The 24,191-nt window shown below is 47.7% G+C and overlaps 1 protein-coding gene across 1 annotated transcript in view; it reads right to left on the minus strand.

Moving 5' to 3' along the window:
• Positions 1-776: 776 nt before the first annotated feature.
• The window catches only part of llgl1 (LLGL scribble cell polarity complex component 1), a 32,197-nt gene continuing 8,782 nt past the window's right edge, over positions 777-24,191 (minus strand). The window contains exons 3-24 of the mRNA XM_071518931.1: positions 17,080-17,161; positions 16,845-17,005; positions 16,099-16,245; positions 13,163-13,325; positions 12,211-12,346; positions 11,762-11,816; positions 11,466-11,620; positions 11,085-11,305; positions 9,958-10,025; positions 9,165-9,339; positions 7,437-7,541; positions 6,590-6,882; positions 5,823-5,973; positions 5,578-5,716; positions 5,148-5,461; positions 4,871-5,062; positions 4,678-4,750; positions 4,026-4,140; positions 3,660-3,724; positions 2,547-2,682; positions 2,149-2,231; positions 777-1,123 (exon numbers count right to left, since the gene is read on the minus strand). Coding sequence (XP_071375032.1) covers positions 2,153-2,231; positions 2,547-2,682; positions 3,660-3,724; positions 4,026-4,140; positions 4,678-4,750; positions 4,871-5,062; positions 5,148-5,461; positions 5,578-5,716; positions 5,823-5,973; positions 6,590-6,882; positions 7,437-7,541; positions 9,165-9,339; positions 9,958-10,025; positions 11,085-11,305; positions 11,466-11,620; positions 11,762-11,816; positions 12,211-12,346; positions 13,163-13,325; positions 16,099-16,245; positions 16,845-17,005; positions 17,080-17,161 — 3,025 coding nt within the window. The 3' untranslated portion in view covers positions 777-1,123; positions 2,149-2,152. The remainder of the gene's footprint in view (positions 1,124-2,148; positions 2,232-2,546; positions 2,683-3,659; positions 3,725-4,025; positions 4,141-4,677; positions 4,751-4,870; positions 5,063-5,147; positions 5,462-5,577; positions 5,717-5,822; positions 5,974-6,589; positions 6,883-7,436; positions 7,542-9,164; positions 9,340-9,957; positions 10,026-11,084; positions 11,306-11,465; positions 11,621-11,761; positions 11,817-12,210; positions 12,347-13,162; positions 13,326-16,098; positions 16,246-16,844; positions 17,006-17,079; positions 17,162-24,191) is intronic.

The raw sequence follows: 24,191 nt of genomic DNA on the forward strand, positions 1-24,191 counted from the left end.
CTGCATTATAAAACCCCTTTTCTTTCCCCAAAGCCGTACAAAGCAAACTTAATAGAGCGTCAATCTTTTCGGTACAAAACACCTTCATTAGCGCGGCACTTAGCTTGTTCCTTCATGAGATGTTTTGTAATACCGAGAGAGCAGAGCGACAGCTGGGTAACCTTGGTGACGGTGTGCTTGTGCGTGACGGCAACAGATTGCCTTTCCGTCTCGGAAGCGGAGCTAATTCTAGGTGCGTTTGATTTCTGTCGCCCAGGAAACGGGCGACAGAAACCAGACCGCGCCCACACAGGACACTAGGTTAAGGCAATTCAACTGCCCCCACTGGCACCTAGGCTAGGAAGAAGAGGAATATTACAACGTCCGATGCTCAGCGATACTCAAAATATTTCATTTTGCTAAAAAGAGTCTTGCTCTCTCGAACGCTACGGTGTTCCCTTTCAGTCTCGGTTCATAAACAGGGGGTGGGGGGTGGGGGGGGGGGGGGAGTATTAACAAGGGCATTTAGCATCTGAGCACCGATTCCAGTTCCGACCGCGGGCGAGACCTCGAACGCACCGCGAACCCGCCCCGACGCGGCACCGTACTTCTGTTAATAGAAAAATAAAAACACAGAAACGTCACCGTTAATTTCCCCCATAGCGGAAAGCAGCAGCCCTTTCCTAACAGGCCGAGGCGTTGACCCCCCCCCCCCACCGGCTGCCTCGATTGGGTGAGGAGCGCCCGGTGACCGTGAAGTGTGTGTGTGTGTGTGTGTGTGGGGGGTCACCGGTGGGGGGGGAAGGTGCAGGAGGTACGACGACACCACAACGCCGTGAACGCCAGCTCCCGGTCCGCCCAGAGCCGGGCTGCAGGCTCTGCGTCTCAGGGTGTGTTAGGTGATGTCATGTTTCCAAAGTGGTTATATAGGGATTTAGTCCTTCCTGCGGGAGGTGCCACACAATAGTTTTTCCGTTTTAGTCTTTGTCCATGTAAGGGGCTTTCCTGTGCCAGGGGATGAGGGGGTGGAGGGGGGTATCCACTGCTGTTCTGTCCATATGTTGGTCTCTCAGTTAGTCTGTAGTCCAGCACTGTAATTCCATCCAGTTGTGCCGCTCCAAACCACTTCACCCCCTCTGTAACACTTCAGCAACAATGAAAGGACACATTATGAGCAACAACCATCACATAAGACATACTATATTTTCACCATTTCCAGGCCTGTGACTCATTTTAAGTCCCACGCCATAATGTAAAAAAAAACATGCTTTTGAATGAAATAGTTAACTGGAATTGTTTGAGTCTAGACCTAGGTATAACTGACCCAGTCTATTATAAACAGCCTACAGAACAATGAAATATCAGTAATACTTCCATTAGTAAAATTCTGGTCAAGTGCAGCACAGTGTGTGTTAAGGCGTGTTATCAGACAGCACCAGCAGGGGGCAGGAGAGAGTTTAAAATGAACAGCAGACAGTAACAGAAGCAAGGAGGAGGGAGACATTTGCATCCATCACCGCCTAATGTATGACTCATGTGAGGGCAGGGAGTAGTTGTGAGCTGATCGGTGCAGTTAGTACAGACTAGCGTGGGTAAAATATTCCACCTTATGTATAACTCCCCTATCACACTGTTATCATTAGACAATGTACAGCTAGCAAAAAGCTAAGAATAACCCTGAGCAGAGTCATGTAGCGTGAAAAGCTATACGTCTCCCATGATGGAGCCGAGTTCTGCTTCACTGGTCTTCCAGAGACAGAGAGGAGGAGGAGGAAGAGGAGGAGGAGGAGGAGAGAAGGAGGATGTTTTGAAGACACAGAGGAGGGCCTGCTGCTGGAATGCAGCGCTCAGACAGAGCAGCTCTTTGAAGTTTGCACACTCTGGACCAGCTCCATTAGAAACAGGTGTCTGTGTGTGTGTGTGTGTGTGTGTGTGTGTGTGTGTGTGTGTGTGTGTGTGTGTGTACTGAAGAGTACGTGTACCTACTCTCATATATATCCACGTGTTGTGTGTGTGTGTGTGTGTGTGTGTGTGGAGGAACGTGTGTGTACATTAAACCACTTGAACAAGTAATTGTGCTTCCTACATGCACCTAATCTCGTACACCTGCGTGTGTGTGTGTGTGTGTGTGTGTGTGTGTGTGTGTGTGTGTGTGTGTGTGTGTCTCACCTGTTCAGTTGATGAGGATGCCAGCGGAGCGTCCTTCCTCCTCTTTGATGTTCCTCAGGTTATTCTCTGCCTCGTCCACAGTGCTGCGCACACACACACAAACAGAAGCAGAGATTAATTCAAGTCTTGGAAAGCAATCAAAATGTTTGAGAATAAATGTTAAATCATGCTGTATGTATGTATATTTAGGTATGTGCATGTTTATCAGCACAAGACATGCATCTGTGTGGCAGTAGATAAATTACAGGATCTTTTTCTATCCTGTTGGTCCAAATAATATTCATCCTTCATTAAACTGCTGTCCTCGCTTCCTAGAATTTGAATGGGATGCAGTGGAAATCGTATGGAGACGGCTATTAATTTCCCCAATTCAATAGGTGTGCGAGTGTGTGTCTTACGTTAGAAAGTCCCGGACGTCCTCCACGGTGAGCTCCCCGGTGGAGTCCAGGGTGAGGTCGGCGCAGCTGAGGGGCGAGTCCAGCGGGGTGTCGAGGAGCGGGGAGGACAGGGTGCTGTGAGGCTCCTCCGTGTGGCCTGGGGGGGGGGGAGAGGGAGAGGGGCGCACGGTCAGGGGGTCAGGGTGCAGAGAAGTGGAGGGGTAGGCGGGTGGGGCGGTGGGGTGTTTTTAAGGGGTCCAGAACCAATTGGGTTGTAAGAAGATTCGAATTGGCCGCCCCAAATTATTCCCAGAAATGGAAGATATGAAATGAGTGAATGAAAACAAAACACTGGCAAGCGGTTTAAAACACAGTATTTTCACTTCAATGGTTCAAATGTGGCTCTTCCTCTGCTGGCACAACTCCCTCCTTCTCTCATGCTCCTTCTCTACATATGAAATCTATAAAAACACCCTTTCAAAACAGGTCAAGTCCTATCTGTCTGTGTTCGCTTTTGCAGGGGAAGAATTCATAACCAAACAACTTGTGGCAGAGGCGCCATTTTAAATGAAAAGCATTTGTCAAGTGGAAGAGGGAGACGCTAAAAACCTGAGACATCTGAGAGAGAGAAGGTGAATCCCTTGCCAAGTCTTTTTAATCCCACCTATTTTCTTCCTTGTAAAGACTAATTTTGATGTGTGTATGACATATTTCTAAATGGAAAAAGCATTAAAAAAGTGAAAATATGTTGTCGAGTGTCTCAGTTGTCGGGACGGACTGCGAGGTGACAGGCCCGCCGGGACGTAAACAAACCCTACTCCGGTCGCCGCGGCAACCGCCGTCTCCTGCCAGGCGGGCAGGAGCGGCAACTGGGGCATTCTGAATGGTTGCCATGGAGACCGGAGGGGAACCCCTACAAGGCCTGCTCAGGGTTTAAGAGAGGTTCAGAGAGAGCGAGAGAGAGAGAGAGAGAAATAAGAGGAAAAGAAAAGCAAATGGGGGGAAAAGAAAAGGAAAGGGGGGAGGAGAAAGAGAGGCAAGGGCAAAAAGAAAATAAGAGAGAAATAACAAAGCGGGCGTGTGTGTGTGTGTGTGTGTGTGTGTGTGTGTGTGTGTGTGTGTGTCGGGACCTACCCTCGGCCTGACCCGTCTGGTTCTTGTGGGTTCCGTTGGCCTGGGGTTGTGCTGTTGTACCATCGCTTAGGAGACACATGGGCACCCACCATTAATAATAATATAACAATAACAGTGAAAGTGATATTTCTTTGGTTTCACATGCAGCTTAGTGCCTCAGCTTGGTGGTTATCGTGGAGAAGGCCTTCGGTATAGTAGGAAACTGGAATCTCCTATGTGAAGTTAATGCAAGTTCTGTCTCCAAAAAAACTCTTGAAATGAAAAATCATCTAACAATCACATCTCTTGATAGGTATGATTGCTTATTGACTGTGTGTGTGTGTGTGTGTGTGTGTGTGTGTGTGTGTGTGTGTGCGTGCGTGTTACCTGGCAGGTGTGGGCTCTAGCGGTCGGTCCAGGTGAACAGAGCAGAGTGGTTCGGTGAGGACCTTGGCAGACAGGGAGAACCTCTCATACTCTGAGGGAGAGATCAGGTAGAAGCCTGGACAGGACAACACACACACACACACACACACACACACACACACACACAAAAGTTAGACTGACTTCCTTGTGTTTTGTTTTGCTGTTGCACTGTTGATCAGTCAGATCTACGTAGGTCCTATCTACGTCCTGTGAGATATGCTTGTGATGAACTTGAACTGAACTCTACTCAAACACACAGACACTTTAGCGAGTAAGTGATTGATGTCACTGTGAAAAACTTGTTTCCTTTTCCTAGGACACCATGGTTGCATCCTGGCCGGAATTTAGCATTCAGCATTTCACAGTGGATTGCTTCACAGAGTATGCAATGGGCTTCACTGCCTTTGTTTATCATGGCCCAGCCCGCCTACTTTTGAACAGTCCCTCCCCGCGTTATATCTCGCCCCAGCATCCTGTTTCAGCCTAAAACATCTGTGACTTGAAGTGTGTCAATGAGTGAGATATTTGATTGCGTAAGAGAGCGAGCGAGTGAGTGTGCCTGCACTTGAGTGAGAAGCGGTCGTGTGTTTCCATGGAGTCTTTTTCTCCTCACCCTGTCCGTTCTTGGTGAAGACACAGGACGCGATGCCGCTGATGTCTTCTTTACGGATGCAGTCATAGCGCACCTGAGGACACAAAATGGATGTCAAATTTCAGAGCATCATGGAAATAAAATTTGACGGTACCTTTGACTTGTCTCTCTTTCTTGCAAACACACACACACACTCGTACTCCCCCAGCCCTACCTGTGGTCGCAGGCCGGGTATGTTGAAGAGGTGCATGTCGCCCAGGTTGGTGAGGCAGACCAGTGTGTGTTCGCTGTAGTCCTCCTGGGCTGTGGAACTGAAGACCGCCAGGGCCACCTTCCTCACCCGGCAGCCTTCGTGGGCCGTGAGCTTGAACTTGGTCTTGGCGCTCACCTTGGGCAGAGAGAACACCTGGGGAAGAGCAAAGATTCAAAACCTTCATTGTCCATAACGGACTGCGATCGTGCCTTCGGGTTTCTTTTTTTCCACCCTTCACCTTGAGCTGTTCCTCGGAGGCGATGAGCACAGAGTGAGCGTTGGTCATGTCGGGCGCGGTGGCCAGGTCCTGCGAGGCCTCGTACGGGTCCGGCAGCGGTTTCCCCCGGCCGTCCAGCACGCAGATGGACACCACGGGGGCCCGGTGCATCAGCTGGATCTCCTTGCCCAGCACCGCCTCCGCGCACGCGCTCCCCTCGCCCGCCCCGCCCCGCTCGGCCGCGCGCCCCGAGCCCACGCCGGGCACCTCCAGGGCGTAGGCGTACACGCTGCCCGAGTTGGTGCCCGCCCACAGCGTCGGGCCGTGGTGCGTACCTGGGGGACGGAGAGACACGGTTACATACGCATACAGATTATCGAGAATTAAGGCTGTGCGATTAGAGGGCAAATTCCAGGCTCAATTTAAATTCCGAACAAGAACATGAACTCACCGTCTCGTAGGAAGGTGTCGGCAAAGCAGAGACACCGGACCACTCCGGACAGAGAGTCGTCCGCCGACCGGGGCTCTATCCTCCGCTGTACCGGCGCCACTTCCTCCTGCTCTGCTAGGGCAGCGTTGGCCTCCTGGACCTACACACAACACACACATACGCAATTCATTCCAGTACTGCATGTTTTCTGTATTCTGCCAGAGAGAGAGAGTGAGAGATGGAGAGAGAGAGAGGGAGAGAGTTACCTTGCTGGTGGGCGTGGTGATGGTGCGTTTCTTCCCGGACACCCGGCTCTTGCGGATGCGTCTGAAGCTCTGCCGCAGGGACTTCTTCAAGGACTTGACTCTGGACAGGGGACCCTCCATAGCCAGGGAGTCATTAGGGTGCAGGGTGCACCTGAGGGGAGATAGAGAGAGAGGTGGGGTGTTGCTTTTTGGATCAGATATGGTGAAGTTCTCAGACAGCGATATCCTATTTCAGACTGGTATTGGCTCACTATCAGATTATCAGTAGGTACATTCCTATCTGAGAGCTAGCAAGCCAATGAGGCAATGTGATGTGCACCAGGTTGTACATTACTAGTGTAGTGTGTGTGGCAGTGATGTGATCAGAACACAACATTTGAGGAAATAAGCGGAACAATAAAGCAGGAACACAAATCATTTTTACATTTTTATCATTTAACTGACGCTCTTAACTGAATTGGGTTAAGGGTGCAACAGCAGAATAATCTTAAATTCCTACATTATCAACATTTCATATTCATTGCATATTCATTACTTATCAATGAATAATAAGGACTGCAAAGGTCAGAGCCATAGTTCCCCGACAATACTGTTGCGACCATCGAATGATCAAGTAAGGGAAAAGGGCTAGGAAAGGAAATAAAAATAAGAGCAGGAGAAAAACAGCGAAAAACCACGTCCCAATCGTGTGTGTGTGTGTGTGTGTGTGTGTGTGTGTGTGTGTGTGTGTGTGTGTGTGTGTGTGTGTGTGTGTGTGTGTCCCTCACCTGGCCAGCACGGCGTTGCGCCTGTGGTAGTCGAACAGGCCGAAGCCGTGGCTCGTCCCGAAGGCGATGAGGTTCCACTCGGCGTGCAGCGTCACGGCGGTGACGGAGGCCGGCGGCAGGCACTGCACCAGGGCCAGCGGCTGGAAGCCCGGGGGGAAGGGGGCGGGCTTGAGGCGCGGCTCCAGCCGGTCGTGGCCCTTCCAGGTGAAGCCCTCCCGGTCCTGCAGCAGGTCCACCACCGACACATCCACCAGGTGGTCCGAGCGCTCGTCGCTCAGGCCCAGCACGATCACCTGGAGGGGCGAGAGAGAGGGGAGTCAGTCACGTTTTTTTTTTTTAAATTCCAGGGCTATTTTTTTTCTCCACATGAAACTCAGGGAGATGGTTTGGAAACAATGAAGAGCCATGCAAGAGTGATGGCAAAGAGAGACAAAGATCTGTGTGTATGTACAGTAGGGATGGGACGATATAGCCAAAATTCAATATATTGCAATACAAAAATGTGAAAAAATACGCATCGTGGTGCAGAAAAATGAATGGTGATATCAGCTCCATTTTATTCTGCTGTAGTAATCACAAATGAGATGCTTGACCATCACAATTTCACAAGCTCTCCATCCAAATTATATTTGCACTTTGTAATGACATTTTTAAATGGTTGTTTATATTCTAGCAAGCCAGTGCCATTGCCAGAAAGATTTGTGTCTCAGAAATAAACAGAATTCTGCACAGTCAGACTTTGCTGTCATTAAACTGTTGTGGTTGTATTGAATCCTGAAGCCCATATCGCATCATATTGTGAGATCAGCATATACAGTACATGCATGTAGTGTATGTACGGCTTTACCTGTCCAGCAGTTCCAGCCACCACCAGCTTGTTGCTGTATTTACACAGACTGATCTTCTGGATGCCCAGCCTGGGGTCATCGCTGTACGGGTCAAAACAGCCCACCTACACACACACACACACACACACACACACACACACACAGGTTAGCTGGAAAAACAAAAATAAAGCTAAACACAGGTTTCTTTATTCGGACCTAGTGAAATTACATGGACCACAGCAGTCCTCCAACATGGCACATCCTTCAAGACAGTATCTAAGGAAGACACACACATTCTGGTCAGGCAGAGGAATGTCAAAATGCCCCGCTGAAGACGCCCTCCCCTTCCTTCCACGGCCTCTCTGTTTTCAAAAACTCTACTCGCATTCTCTTCTCAATGCCAGGGCAATCCCTCCTTCCCTCATCCATACTCAGTAAAACATGTACATTAATCACACTCACACACACACACAGTAGGAATTCCAATAGAATCCCCTCTCACATGGGAGCCGTGTCTTGGCAAAACAAGGAGGAGGAGAGTAGGGTCACTCACACACACATGGAGAGAGAGAGAGTGGGTTGAGGGGTCTGGTTTTCATTACAGAGGAAAAAAGGGAAAGGCCCTTCATCCCATATGAGGGCCACATTCCTGAACATGCAGCCCCGTTACCCCGGGTTACAGGAGGAAAGGTGGGAGAGAGAGAGAGAGAGAAAGGAGTGAATAGGGAGAGAGATAGAGGGAGGATCGTAAAAGCAGTGGGAAAACAGGCATAATAGGTGTGTGTGTGGACACGGGAAAGACTAATTGCTTGTATTTTTCACTGTAAAATGCTTCACTTCAGATCAGCTTATTCTATACCCATTTACTCTATCAGCGTATTCATATATAATGGTATAGCATCCAGGTGACCCACCTTAGTGAAAGCCAAAAAACAAGGGGAAAAAAAGGAGGAAAAAGTGACAGAACAGGCGCCTTCATTAAAAAGTAACTGGAATTCAGTGTTTGGAAGAAAAAACACCACATCAAACGGTTACTACACACAGTAGTTTTTCACAAACATGTAATTCTGAGGTACTTGGTTTAAAAAAAACTGCAGCCACTGTCATGATACCAAGTTGATATCAATTACCAAAATAAGCCACAGCTATATTTCATCACCAAAACCATTTAAGTTCAAGTCAAGTTCATTCAAGCCACTCTAATCCCACTCTGATCCCAAATGCTTTATGCTTTAGCTTGGACGTACACCCCGATATTAAGAGACGAGTACAACTGCTGCAGCAGTTTATTTAAATATCAATCAAGTGAAACGCTTCGTGAACGATCTCCCGTTTCCTGCCGAGGCTGCGGGCCCGGCCGTATCCCCCCGACGTGAAGTTTCTGTTTCTCGAGGTTCAATCAGTCCATTTAAATGCAATTCTGAGCAGAACAGCGGCCATTAAAACAGAATCAGACTGCGGTTCGTTCGGAGTCGAGTTTTTACAAAGGGAACAATGGGGTGGGCCTGTCTGAAACACCAAACACATGAAAACAATCAGATGGGAAAATAAGGCCACAGATGTAGTGTTACACGACTGACTCTGACTGTGTGTGTGTGTGTGTGTGTGTGTGTGTGTGTGTGTAAAACAGACTGTTTTCATTCCCGCAGCCTGTAAAAAGAGATCCCGTGCCTGATCTCGAGAGGAAAGATTTAACTCTGTCCTCTTCCTCTTCCTCCCCTCCTCACGTCAGCCCCGTCGGTCCTCACCTTCCTGAAGGGGGGCCACTCCTCCTCCTGCTGCGCGTCGGGGTCGTTGCCGGGGTCCTGGGGGTCGTCGCTGGGGTCGCAGTCGGTGTGGAAGACGCTGGCCGTGCTGAGCTTGTACAGCGGGGTGAGCGCTACGCCCGACGCGTCCCAGAAACGCACGGTGCCGTCCTCGTGTCTAGGAAAATGATATTCAAAGATACAGTTAAATCGAGAATTAAACAGCAGCGGGCCTTGATGTTCAATTCCTCATACATCTGATTTTGATTTTGGATGACTGTTCATATCTGTATCTGATGAAATGACACTCGAACACCGTTCAGTTATGGTATGTGCCTTTGGTATTTGGGTAGACGCTTCAATCCAGTCAAAACTCAATCAAGCCGGCTGTTTTGCTTTCTTTTCATAGTTTTGTCTCGTCCTCCATGCCAACGCTGGCTCAGCCAAGCTGCCGTGGGTGGCAAAGTTATGACAACTGCTTCAGATGAACAGTGTAAGGTTTACTAATTGTCATGGCAACGCTGATTCGAGTGTTCCAATACTAGTCGTGGGGCTTGGGATTCTATTCGGTACCACATATCCAGGTGGTACAGATCGGAAGTGAAAAAATGAGACTCCGTGCAGCTTTTTGCCGTTTAGATTTGCTGATTAGAAAACTTCACATCCGTTATGTGAGAGAAAAAACACAAACAGGCTACATTCATACTTCAGCTGAAACTGTTGGACCTGTGTGTGTGTGTGTGTGTGTGTGTGTGTGTGTGTGTGTGTGTGTGTGTGTGTGTGTGTGTGTTTTTACCCAGTCAATAGCAGCTCCTGTTGTTTGGGTGGAGGCGCCAAGTTTTTCCCTCCACATATGGGCCAACTCTGCACAGACACAGACAAAAGAAGTCAGGTTGGAGAAAAGTTAGGACTCCATCACTTGGCAACGCTGCAAGAGAAAAATTTTACATATTATACTTGACAGCGCAAACACATGTTTCCTACCCCTCTGCTTTCTATCACGACCCCAGCTCAAAGTTCACTAGCCTTGATACGCACAGGCATGCCTACATGCGCGCACACACACACACACACACACACACACACAGACTCTGGACTCCGCAGCTCACAGTTCTTCTGGTCTGCTTGCTCTGTTCTGGTGCCAGCCTCTCCGGCTTGGCCTCACGTAGGCAAACAGCAATGATATACGAGTGTGCCAGCTGTGAATATGTGTGTGTGTGTGTGTGTGTGTGTGTGTGTGTGTGTGTGTGTGTGTGTGTGTGTGTGTGTTAATCCGATGTGCCTCTGATCAAACAGCTGATCTAAGCTACAAAGCCCTTGCAAAGCCTTTAACTGCCCACACCTGCTCTTACAGTTAGCAGACTACCAGTAGACTGATGGTCAAACTCCAGTCCAGTTTCCTCATGGCTGACTAGCTTCCAAACTATGAGCTCAAGTGAACTAGTACATAAGTAAAAATTAAACTTAACTGCAAATAGACAGCAGTTACAAAATGTAAAACGGATTTTGATTATTGACCTACAAGGATCCACTTACTGCAACTTCCCTTATGATCCATTTATATGGCTGCAAGCCTTTTGGCTTGTGGACAGATCCAGACTGATCCAGACTGAAGACCGTCAGCTCCACAGCAGCTGAGCTTTGACAGCTTCACTTGGTGGTGATTTGATAGGAAGCCAAATAAGACCCAATTATCTATTTCTATCTCTGTGCATGTGTGTGTGTGTTTGTGTGTATGAACACTGATCAGTGTCAGTGGCTACGTTTACATGCATGAGTAACTTGGCTATTGGCATTACTCTGGCTCAGGTCTCATCCAGGACAGTTGAACCGAACCGACTCCATTCTGTTAAATGTGTGTGTACACGTGTCTCGTCAACCCGTCCTTCACAGATCTGGCCGGTGTCTGGCGGTGCGTCTCACCCTGTGCGTGTGCTGCTGGCCTTGCTGGGCCTTGCCGGCGTTGACCAGCCTCTCCCAGAGTTTGGGAGGGACGCTGGAGACGTGGCAGGAGCAGGTGATGGCCGAGGAGTGGAGAGGGGCCAGGTAGGGAGTGGGCAGGGAGGGCCACCCGGGGGTCTGCAGGTCGATTACGACCAGCTCCTCTTCTAGTAAAACCACCAAGGCCGACGGCTCGTCGAACTCTGTGAGAGGCAGAGACGGGATGAGAGGATGAGAGGATGTGGACATTCATACATAGAGGATCCTCCAGGTATTTTTAATTAGGAGTGGTGATGCGTTTTACCTCTTTATAACACCTCACTTATACAGTTAACCCATCTTTGATGTTGGCCAGCTCCTCACCTTTCTCCTGCTCTATGCTGTGGACAGTGAAGAAGTCAATGACTCTGGATGTGAAGTCGAGGGTGACGTGCTCTTTGTCCTGTTGGATGGTCAGACAGTGGCGGTCCCCGTAGCTCGCCCTGGGCATCCCTCCACTGTACAACAGCACTGCAGACCTGGAGACACAGCGGGACAGAGAGAGAGACAGAAAGATATGCAGAAGTTGTTTGTCGTTTGTGTAAAATGCCGCAATTTTAATATAACGAAACACAAAACATCTCTCGTGAGGAGTGTGTGAATGGGAGTTAGACACTCACCCTGTCTGTGTTGTCCTCCACAGGATCTTGTTGATGGCCTTACAGGGGAATGGACCTGTGATAGACAACCATGAACTGTTCAGTTGCAAAATAGTAAGTGACGATTTAACAAGACTCTGAATGTTTCACACTTCCAAAAGGCCTTGAGGTCTAAACGGAGAACGCATCGAGAAGACGTAAGGCCAATCTACGAAGGAGAGACACTAAACACATGAAAAAGGCAGAGAGAGAGAGGCATTGAGAAACAGGAACAGGCATAAAGCAAGACGGATAAAGATTGAAAGAGGGAAAGAGAAGTAGTAAAACAGAGGAAGGACTAATAAAGAACAAACAGAGACAGAGCATTTAAATTTGTTTTTTTTCTCTAATTTAAGCCTAATATACAGTAACACTGTTTTGTGTGTGTGTGTGTGTGTGTGTGTGTGTGTGTGTGTGTGTGTGTGTCTCACCGTATGGGATGGTGGAGGACACTGGCTGGTGAGTGTAGGGGTTGCCGCTGGTAACAGCCCACACGGAGTAGCCCCCGTCGCTATGGGAACTGACAAACGAGTTTCCAGAACGTTCCCACACCAGGCTCTCCAGCTGCTGCAGGGGGGTTGACACACATACAATAATAATATTGCACAGGTTCAACATAGTATGAAGACATTTAAAGTTACAAAAAGCATTGTATCTTCTGCACAGATGTGCACACGTACACACACACACACACACACACCAATGAGACTAAGTCACATAGCTGCAGAATCTCAGGTTTTCCTTTCAGTAAAAAACTTCCAAAATCCCCCTGGCAAATTTATTTCTCAAAAGTAATAAAAAATAAATAAATAAATAAAAAAAACAAGACAAAAATTTAGACAAATCTAGCTACTTTTTCGGACCGTGGGGAACAACATTAATGTGTTTAAAACATTTGGCGATAAATCAATAGGGCTGATGCCGATGCAAGAAGTTAGAGTCTAGCGCCTTTTTGAACTAGCTACTTTCCTAAGAAGAGAGTTGGCAACATTGTTTGATCTCTTGCGTTAGTGTTGTGTACATGCCCTTCACTTATTATTCCTACTGGGTAAGAAAAAGATAAAAGCAATACACTATTCATAAGGAACCCTATATGTAAATCATAAAGCCTTTATAGATCACAAAGTGCTGTTTTCTTTCAGATCATTTCTCCATTTAAGCAAGGCTATTTCTCTGCAACTCTTCTGTAACACATTCCAGTGAACGTTGATGCATCATGAAGGCAACTTAACAATCAAAAGAGAAGAACACAGTATAAAACTACATAAACTTCTGATAAAGTACATAAAGTTCTTGGCTAATTATGGCACAATCGTGCCAGTATGAAGGTTTCATCATTGAGGTTAATCAATATGCACTGAACTTTGTTGTTTAACCAGGTACCTGCTTGCCTAGGAAGAGGTGGTCGGCGTGACGCGCGCTCAGATCCCATAGGACCACCAGGCCTCGGCTGTAGCCGATCAGAATCTTCCCTGGCTGCTGGGGGTGTTCCTGAAGGGATTCCACTGGGCCCAGGGACTTCCCACATCTGTAGTCCTCTGGCAGGCTGAAACAAACCAACATTACCCATAATCCTGCACCTGTAGCCTTCAGAGGGCTGAGAAACAAGATGATCCAATCCAATCAGGTTTGACATGAGAATCCTGTCCACGCTTTATTGTCCCCCAGGATCAAAGTGTGTGTGTGTCTCTATCAGTCTCCTTCCATTCATTCCTTTCTTTGTACGTTCGACACAGCTGATCGGATTTTGGTGAAACTTGGGGAAATGATGCATCTCACCCCCGCACTCAAGCATTCTCAAAATTAAACTGATTGGCCCAAAGTGGGGCGCTACAATTACAGCTCAAAACAAGGTGATTTATTTGTTTCTGACTGGCTATGGAGGTGGACTGCATAATTTATGAGGGACGACACGTTTTAATGTTGTTAAATGGAGGAAAGATCTATGGATAATGAGAATCCAGTTGGGGAGTGAGAAGCATCTATGCACCAAAAACTCCCAAAACCCAAAGCCAAACCCAGAGTTCAAACATGCATGCCTAATGAATCAACACAGAACACAGGCCATCTGTCAGTCTGAAACTAGAGTTTTTGGAGTTTGGCGCAGGCTGCTCTTCTAACAACAACAGCAACAACAACAACATCATCAGGCAGGAGCTGCACTATCTGAACTAGACATTCCTCTGAGGCAGCACTGGAATGTAGAGCAGGACACACCCTCGAGATGTCAGAGGATTCCCTACAGCGGGAGAGACGGACGGGGAAAAGAGGGGAGAGAGAGGAAGACAGGAGAAGGAAGGGGAGAGAAGAGAGGGAGACAGAAGGAGGACAGAGGGAATGAAAGGGAAGGAAGAGAGCGAATGGAGGAGGAGGACGACGAGGGACTGGAGAGAGCGGTGCGGCTCTCTGGGCACTTGGCTGCAGATGAGGCAGAACCGACCCCAAAAGAGATAGCCAGGCTGCCTGCCTCGAATTCAAACACACACACACACACACACACACACACACACACACTTGTAACTGGCGTGGTAGGGCTCACTGAGGAAGATCCTCTCCGGAAGCAGAGAGGCAGAAACATTCCCTACAAAGCATTCCATTGTCTCTCTCTCCGTCCACGAGTATTTTTAGGGAATCCGGCATCCTGCTGCAGAGCCCCGGTGATGAGCCTGTGTGTGTGTGTGTGTGTGTGTGTGTGTGTGTGTGTGTGTGTGTGTGTGTGTGTGTGTGTGTGTGTGTGTGTGTGTGTGTGTGTGTGTGTGCTGGAGATTCGGCTCAAACGCTTCCCCGACCGGAACACCGCGTTTTGGCAGCCAGCACAAAGCCTCACTGTGCAAAATCTCCCCTCCTTTACACACACACACACACACACACACACACAGCCTTATCGGAGCCCTTGTTAGGCCTCAATTCTGCCCACTTCCCTAAACAAGCCTGGTTAATGAGGGGTTTGGCCAACCAGTCAGACACTCGCACAGTGGAACAGAACAGAAACACAACAGGAACACTGCCCGTGTTTACCAGTGCTGACAGTCGAGTGCAGCAAGGAAGGCAAGACCAGGAACAAAAATACACTTTTCTGGCATGTACTACTTCACCTGCATAATTTAAAAAAAGACACCACTGGAGACGTGTGGCATTCAATTATGTTTGAACATCTAATGATTAAATCTAATTTCCCACAAAGGAAGAGGTTACTCAGAAAACAATTTGTTTTGCTTTAGCTGCACTAAAAACCACACTAAAGATTATTTTTCAAAAAGCAATGTTTAGAAACTTGTTAATACAGTGTTGAAGATGTCTCCAGCAATAACGAGTGTCAAATTTGTGTTTTACATTCTACTCAAGCATGTACTTTCGTTGCATACGGAAAACTTTATTTCATTATGCAGCTTTCTGGTGTATATTTACATGATAACGGCACATTGTCACTTTAGCCTGAGGAACTATGTCCACGCTATGTGAGGCTCAGAATTTAGTCCATGCATTTCCATGAAAAGTCAAGTCTACTATCCCATGGTATGTTGCTCCACTTCACTGCTGGACACTCACACATGGCTGCAAGCTACCACAGTGCATGAATGCACATAGTGGTAGGGGCTATATGTAGTATACTGTCTGTCTGTTGTATGTCCTGAATGTCTGCTGCCACTAAAATATGAGCTTCCACTGTCCCTGTACCATGTGTCCCAGCATGCATTCACCAAGACGCATTTAACTGCATCTGTAGTAGAGTTCCTCACCCACAGCAACTCAGGAAAACTTGTATCACTCAGTTCAGATTTGACTTTGAACTGGGAATATTATTCTTCGCTTTTATTGGATCCTTCTCACTCTCCTTCCTCCCCTCTCAAAACAGCGTCTGGGAGATCTGAGCGTTCTCATGGTCCCCGAACCACACGAGCCTGACCCGCCTACTGCTGCTAGGGGTCAGGAGGGATATTTGTCTGTCTGTGTGTGCGTGTGAGAGTGTGTGAGTGAGTGAGTTACTGACATGCCCAGCTGGAGGTGTGAGTGGAGGAAACAGGAGTGTTTCATGTTAAAAGGAACACATACTGTGCGAGGGAGGTGGGGAGGAGGGAAAGAGAAAAAGAATGAGGCTATAAGCTCACTCACAAGTGGCTTATAGACTGAATCAAAAAATATGTTGAATATTTCAGCGTGCACAGAGTAGATCTCCACAACTACAGTGATTCATCAACAGCGCCCAATGATATCTAATGGCACACACATGCATTCACATACGTACACACAGCAGTTGAGGTGCTCTGAAAAATTGCGTTGGTAAGTGTGGACATTGACACACACACACACAGTCTCACCTCTGCGTGACCTGGTCCTGGAGCAGCGACTGGCTGTCCTTCAGCGAGAGGCGGGGCAAATCCAGGAAGTACACGCCCCCGCCCTCTGTGCCGACGCAGAGCAGGTCACATGACCTCAGCAGGAGGAGGACGGTCACCCGAGTGGCACTGGGGAGGAGAGAAGGGAAGGATGACAGACAGATACGGATTGAGTGAGAATACAGGCAGGTGGAATTAGGGGTACAGCAAGCAGGTCAAGGAAAACAGATAGCGGGGCACGCAAATTAAAAATTAATTGGAAAACAAAAAAACTGGAAATCACAGTATTTACTACAGCAGTACATATTTTTCTTCCGCATCAGGGAGTTTGAGACGGAATCCCTGAATCCCTGGTGTAGAAATCAAGATGTATGTTGGGAAAAAAAATCAGATTATGTGCTTTACGCAGACATCGTACGCGTCAGCATCTTATTCCCAAATGAAAAATTACAGTGAAAAAGCTGCGTCCACATCTATTGCAATCGCAATGTTCAGCAACAAAACTGCACATTAAGCACTTGAAGCCTTAATGGATATAGAGGCGGCTTTCATTGTCATTCTCCAACAGACAGTTTAAGCACGATTTCCCATACAGATAAGAGGGATAGAAATGAGTGCAGTTGCATGTAGATCTGCCGTGGCTTGAGAGAAAAGATCCAAACTGATAGAATAAATAAAGAATAGACGGATGGAGTGAAAGGAGGAGTGCGCAGGGCCCCTTCGTGTACCTGCAGCTCTCGATGCCCGGCCTGCCCGGGAGGCTGTAGCCGCCCACTTCCTGGAGACAGACCGCGCCCTCTCTCTTCGCCCCGCCCACTTCCCTGGCCGGCCCGGCCGCCAGCTCCCACAGGTGGATCGTGTTGTCGTCCAGCAGCGACAGCAGGCGGCCCTGACGTCGCAAGAGAAACCATGAGTTGTTGCTTAAAAGAATCCGTATGTGCAGAAAAACGAGGAGGAGCTTACCTGTCCGGGCAGGAAGTGCATCTGTGTGACGGCGGTGGTGTCTTTGTGCAGTCCGGTGAACTCCACGCCCGGGGCCCCGTAGCTGAGGAGCCCGTCAAGGAACACACAACACAACAGTGACTTGCTCTGCACCATTTGCATGGCAGCGTATGGGTGGAGAACACACAGGAAGCGGCCACATGGCAGAAACAAACACGAGCACAGCAGGGTCTTGATTCCAGTCTACAAGGCAATGTTAACATTGATTAAGTGAGCTTAGCTACTTCTATACTGGGAAACAATCTGTCCAGTTGTGTCTCACTAGTACCTCCTGTCGAGTTCCTAGGTGTGTCTTTAATACATTATAATGATAAATGCATGTAGCCACTGTCAATAATCAATGACACAATTAGGCCTTTGGAGCCGTCTCACAGATGTGCCATGCTCTCTCTGTTGACTGCTGGAGGCTTTTTGCAGCATTTCAAAGACTTGTTGTCGTCACAGCATCTTGCCGAACTGTGCCGCGGCTGTATGAAAAGGAGCGCTCACTATAAAGAATACAGCGCACAGAGAATATCACACGGATACACACTTCTATTAAGCCTGTTTACCCGTTTCTTTTGAAATATCACTCTCTCCCTCCCCATTCAGCTCTCTCTCTCTCACTCACTCTCTCCTAGGATCTCTCCTAGTTGCAGCCCAGTGTAGCTGAATGGGTAGAGCATGGCACCAACACTGCCAGGGTTAGAGGTTCGATTCCCGCTGGGGCCGCCCATGCTAAATATATATGCATTCATGGTAGTGCGAGATGCTTTGGATACAAGAGTCTACCAAGTGCCAGATGTTATTTCTGGGCGTCTGGGCAGGTCAAGGGCTCAAAGTGGGCCGATCACAGAAGCTTAAGACATATATGAAGAACACTGCATGCACACACACACACAGTGCAACATCTTGGCCTCCGAGACAGCAAGCCCCCCCTCAGCATCAACATCATCAACACATTAACCGCAAACCAGAAAACGACAAACACACCCCGGCAGGCAGAAAGGAATATTTTAAGACATTTCTTGTTTCTTCAAAACGTATTCTTCCGAGAGACGGAGAGACAGAGAGAGAGACAGAGAGAGACAGAGAGAGAGAGAGAGAGAGAGAGAGAGAGAGGAGAGAGAGAGAGAGAGAGAGAGAGAGAGAGAGAGAGAGAGAGAGAGAGAGAGAGAGAGAAGTGCGAGACTACGAAGGTAGTTAAACTGGTAATTCTGTTGTAAAAGAGGGGAGACGCACTGGTTTAGTGTAATAGCAGAGGAGAAATTAGAACACTATAGGCAAGCTCATAGCAATTACAAACACCAGATGACGCAGACGCTCAAAACCACGGCTGTGAGTGTGTGTGTGTGTGTGTGTGTGTGTAATGAACGGCAATCTTCACAGAATCCTCCGTTTGTCAGCCCAGTAAATGAAGCAGAGCTGATAAAAACACAGGCTCCACTCGAGAACTGTGACGCCATGTACACAACGACTAGGATAAATTGGGCTAAACTGTGAGTTAGCACACACCCGCTAGCAGCTATACACACACACACACACACACACACACTCTACCGACACACTTTACTGCGCAGCTTATATAAGCCTGTAGGCATGTGGATTTAAAAGGCATAATAAGAGGAGGAAATCTGGGGAGTTTTCTTGTTTGTTCGTGACAGTGTGTACAGAGCTAAATTTCCTCATCTATGAGTTGCATTCCTTCCATCTCTATCTCTTCCTCTCTTCATCCATTTTGTTATACCTCTATCCGCATCTCTCCTTTCTCTTTATCCCCCCCTCTCTCTCCCTTCAGCGATACCCAGGCAACTTAGAAGGGAAATTATACTTCCTATATTCCTTCATCGCCCACTTTCCTTCTCCCCTCCCTTTCCACTTCGGTCTCTTCCTCTAACCTGGAGGGAGGATTATACCACTATTCCTCCTTCCTATGCTCCATCCCTCTCTCCCATCCTGCCTTGATCCATCCTCCCCCCCCCCCCGGGAGGTCCAGAGGAGCTTTAATACAGACATTCCTCCGTCCTCCACCTTTCCTTCTGCCTCCTCCCCGCCCTGCCGTCATTCCCAGGAGGCTCAGCTGAGCAATATACCGGCACTCCTCCCTCCTCTCCCCTCTCCTCTACCTCCAGCCTTCTCCCTCCTTCATTCCTTCTCCCTCCCCTCAAAATCCCTCAGCGCTCCATCCTTCCCCGCGCAGATTCCCCAGGGGGCCCGGCGGAGCGTTATACTAGCATTCCTCCGTGTTGTCACTTCCCGTCCGCAGGTTTTATTCGCCGCAATAACACATGCTTCAGACGTGGGAGGAGGTGGAGGTGTGTGTTTTTTATGTGTGTGTGTGTGTTGGAGAGGCACATTCACTCACGGGCCAAAGCACCTCAAGTGGGAGGCGGAGGATGACGAGAGGCGAGAGAGAGAGAGAGAGAGAGAACAGCAGTTTTCCCTCCTTGTAACTTCAGAAGTAAACTTGAGTAGTAACGAGAGACCGCAAAAATCGCGAGGAAAAACTGTTACCGTTAAGGAGATGAGAAGCGCAAAGTAAGACGAAGCGCGAGGAGAAACAGTTCTGCAGCTGTTGGAAAGATGAGAGAAAAAGAAAGTGAAGAACGACGGAGAAGCGGCGGGGAAAAAAAGAAAGCTGCTGCTGCTGCGCGGGGAAGACGAGAGTAAGAAAGCTGAGAAGGAGAGAAAGTAAGTGAGAGAGGCGTTTAGGGAAAATCTGAGTTCTACAGCCGTGTTAAAAAGATGGACTGAGAAACAGATGGACTGCGGCGGTGTGTGTGTGTGTGTGTGTGTGTGTCCCAGCCTTGTCCCGATTACTCACACAGCTCATTCATCATTAAAAAAAAGACAGGGATTTGGTCTCCCATCCTCTTGCTGTCTCCCTCCATCCTCACCAATAGATCCACACAGCCTCTCTTTTCCTCCATTCCTCCCTCTACCTCGATTCCCACTCGCACTTTTAAACAGTATAAACCTTTCCCGTCCTCTTCTCCTCTTCTGTCTCTGTCCCGCTCGAGCCAAGAGGAAATGTGCTGTAATTGTAATCGAAATGAGAGCCCCGATTTTCTCATTCAAACCACAGTGAGGATAAAGGAGTGTAAGACCTTGTGAATGCTACCTGGAATTGAATTTAAGACCAATTTAAAAACCAAAATAAGGACACGAAACCAGCCTATTTGCAGCTAATGAAAGTTTAAATGGGCAATATAAGAAAAGGGACAGCAGGAAATTATTTGGTAAGGAACATGAAGTCCAGTTGCCTTTAGTGATGCATATTGTACTACTATCCCTGTTCTGTACAAATCTAAGAGAGGACATACAGTGCAAAGAAACCCGTCACTGCACGGTGAAAGAATAAGACCTCTAATGACTATTTAGGACCTGCGGACACTCTGGAACCATTTCTAAACCCGAAATCTGAACCTTCACACTTGGCTGGTCCGTACCAAGCATACTACCTCTAACAGGGAACAGGCCACAAACATCTCCGATTTCAAATTTTGTCATTCCATGCGACCCCAAACAAATTTATTTGGCAGGCAGCGCAGATCTGAGAAAATATTGTTTTGTGTTTGTAAAGCGGGACGGACCAAGAGGCAGGACAAACTCAAGCCAGGTGTCTATGTCCAAAAACATTGAGATCCTGAAAGAAAGAAAAAAAATACAATGCACCCCTGCGCTAGATGGTCCACCGATCTCTCACACACACACACACACACACACACTCTTCCCGGCCCTGGATATGTCAGAGAAGACAGCTGGTGGAGGGATTCCCTGGTGGTGATGTCATCACTTCCTCGCTGGGGACAGCTGTAGATGGAGTCCCTCTTGCTATAGCCTCACTTTGTGTGTGTGTGTGTGTGTGTGTGTGTGTGTGTGTGTGTGTGTGTGTGTGTGTGTGTGTGTGTGTGTGTGTGTGTGTGTGTGTGTGTGTGTGTGTGTGTGTCCTCTTGAGTTAAGCACTAACCCCAGCTTCACCAGGGGAGCTGCTCAGTGGCCAACAGTGCAAGACTTCAGTGGATACTGGGCAGCTCCCTGATTTGAGTGTGTGAATATGTGTCACCCTCCCTCCTCCTGTAGCTACTCTCCTAGGCTGTTACTTTAAATGAGAACACATATTAAACTCACCCGGACTCTCACACACACACACACACACGGCCTTGTCAGTTTGCCTCTAGTCCATGTTGACCTCCACTAAACCATCGATTAGCCATGCACTCTTAGCCCAGAGTCCTGTTTACTAGCATTAGGGCTGGGCATTTAAAGTCATTTTCAGAGCATTCACATGATCTTTTTTATACAATGGAGACGGTGGCTAACACTTTATGCAAATGAGCAACCGCAGACAAAGGAGGAAAGGACGAAAAACGCAGTTTGGAGCGACATGAAAGCAAAAAGGAACAGAAAGCAACAGGTGAAAGAACGGCCTTCATCATTTTTGTCACTGTGTGGCAGCCAAACTGTAGTAGCACTTTTCTAGTTCTCAGCATCAAGGGTTTCTTAGAAGTTTTTCCTGACCAAAACATCCAATTACCTGTATCCAAGTCATTCTGATGCGCTCAAGCAACACTAATGGGGACGTCAACAGCAACTGAATTCCAGCACGGGGAAATCAAATAAGTCAAATAACCAAACTGGGCAGAGATGGAAGGAATTGGGCACAGATTGCTTGGAAAATGATTGACGGAAGTTAATAGGCTAAATAATCAAAAAAGTCAAAAGGAAGATGAAAGCTGAAGCTAAACCTCTGTTCTCATTACTCTGGGATGTGATTTTTTTTTTTTTTTTTTTTACATAACACTCCCATTCATTTCTAATGGGAGACAACTGATTAATCATGCCCTTTTCTAACATGTGTGCAAACATGCCACATACACACACACACGGTGAAACGGAATAGCCTTATATCAGATATAAGAGACCCGGATAAAAAGAAACACATATATCGGAGATAAAAAGGAACAGCCGCAAATTCCCAGGATGCCTTACCAGGAACATCAGATTCTTCAAAACCCAAAACGCTCACTACTGCCACAGAGAGACTTGAGGCCATAAAACCATCAAAACAGAGGCTAACGGCCCGCCAGTCACGGAAACAATGACTCAAAAGCAGTAAATACATCGGCCTCCTCAACACAGTGTGGAAATAAAGATTAAAACATCAATAAAAAAAAAAAGTATGAAACGAACCACAGAGACTCAATAAGACCAGTGAAAGAGACGGTCAATCAACTCAGCAAACCCATGGAGGCGTGCATATACGGGCTTAGTGGATACGGTTTGGAAATGAATATTCAGGGCGATCCTTAGTATCATAAACGGTTTAGAAACAATAGGCTACTTTAAAGGCCAGAGGAATGGGAGACAGGAGACGCGGATTAGCCCAACCCCCCCCCCCCGCCTCTAATTCAACATGGGAGACTTAAATCTTGGAGCAACCTGTTGAATGACACAATGGCATTACAGCGCTGATCTGTGCGAGGAAACCTGCGCGTGGTAAAGTGTGTAACGTGCAAAGATTCGCCGCGTTGCTCACCAGAGAACCCTGAAAAAGGCACACAATGGGGGCCTACAGTAACTCATAATCACTGAATCACTGTCTCTTCCTCGCACACACACACACACACACACACACACACACACACACACACACACACACACCAGTGTGATTGCCCGGCGATGCGGAGAGGGAGCGTTAGCGAGGATAAAGCGATTTCACGGTCTGAATACAGACAAACAGACGGCATTGTCCTCCACGCGGACACACACACACACACACACACACACAACAGCCAGCGAGCCCGCTAACGCACACACACACACACACGACAGAAGATAGGGATGGACAGGAAGCAAGGATGGATAGCTGGACCGAAGGATGGATGGAAGAGATGACCGCAACCCCACACACACACACACACAAAGAGTGAGACAATCTAGGCCAGAGAAGAGGAGAAGTTTAAAACAAAAAGAGCAAGAAGAGTAAAGTGAAGTTATGACTTTAACGTTTAAACTTTTGAGTCATTGTCCCTTGTGTTCTTTTCCTCCAGCTCTCCCTCCTCCCCAGACGCAAACAAACACGCACACACACACACACAAACTCGTCAGACGTCTGGCAAATGGCAGTCTATGACAAGACAAGCCAAACAACTCCACCCACCCACTAGAGAAACAATCCTCTCCCATTTGCATCCTCCCCCCTCCACCGGTCCCCCCTCTCCCTCCCACACTCCCCCTTTCGTTCATACTCATTCAGGCCGTGCTCTCCCCCGGTCGCTGGTGGAGTCACACTTGAGGAAGTGGGCATACTTGACTCTCAGCAACAAAATACGACCAAGTTTTTTTAAAAAAAGCCGCCATCTTTTTTCCCCCCCTTTACTCAATTTACTCGTATCGCCTTTCCTCCCTTGTTCCATCCTGAAGTCTCCCTTTCATTCTTCTTCCTACTCCTCTTCACTCTGATTGCCGCTGCTCTTTTTATGCATCGACATATGCCGATATCAGTTAGAGACTGGAGGATTTTCATTAGGTCCTTGTTGAACTCGGCATGTCTGAAATGCCTGTGGCACATAAGTTACTGCTCGTCCTTCAGTGCTTTTTCCATTTCACATTTCCCTATAGTTCAACTTGTGTGTGGAAGTGTTTTGCTTGCTAGTAAAAGATTTATTTCAAGTTCCCTGGTTTCCTGATGAGGTAATTCATGTCATTTTACAACATTTAGATCGTCTAATTTAGGTTTCGCGTTTCGTTTGTTGGCCCTGTTCCTTCTAAATGGGCTTAATCCTTTGTTGAGTATGTAGCGTTACCGTTGTAGGCGTTGCCATTAGCAGTGATTGTTAAGTTATTGTTCTGAGCTAGTACTGGAGATTTGATTTTATTATTAACTTGCCAAGACACTCACAGCTGGCAAACATGTAACTAGCGCTTTAACTTGTTACCTCGTCATCTCTCCCTCATTCGCTTCTTTTTCTCTCGACCTATTCCCCAATTTTTACTGTCCCTAATCCCTACTCAATGATTCAAGTTTTTTTTGGACACACAACTTCAATGGATTTGCCAAGAGGGCTAACATTTTCTTGCGTTTTTGTACT

This window comes from Centroberyx affinis, unplaced genomic scaffold (genome assembly GCF_046629955.1).
Source record: "Centroberyx affinis isolate AG114_WGS23_722 - 3 ecotype Tasmania unplaced genomic scaffold, CSIRO-AGI_Caff_v1 ptg000645l_1, whole genome shotgun sequence".
NCBI lineage: Eukaryota > Metazoa > Chordata > Actinopteri > Beryciformes > Berycidae > Centroberyx > Centroberyx affinis.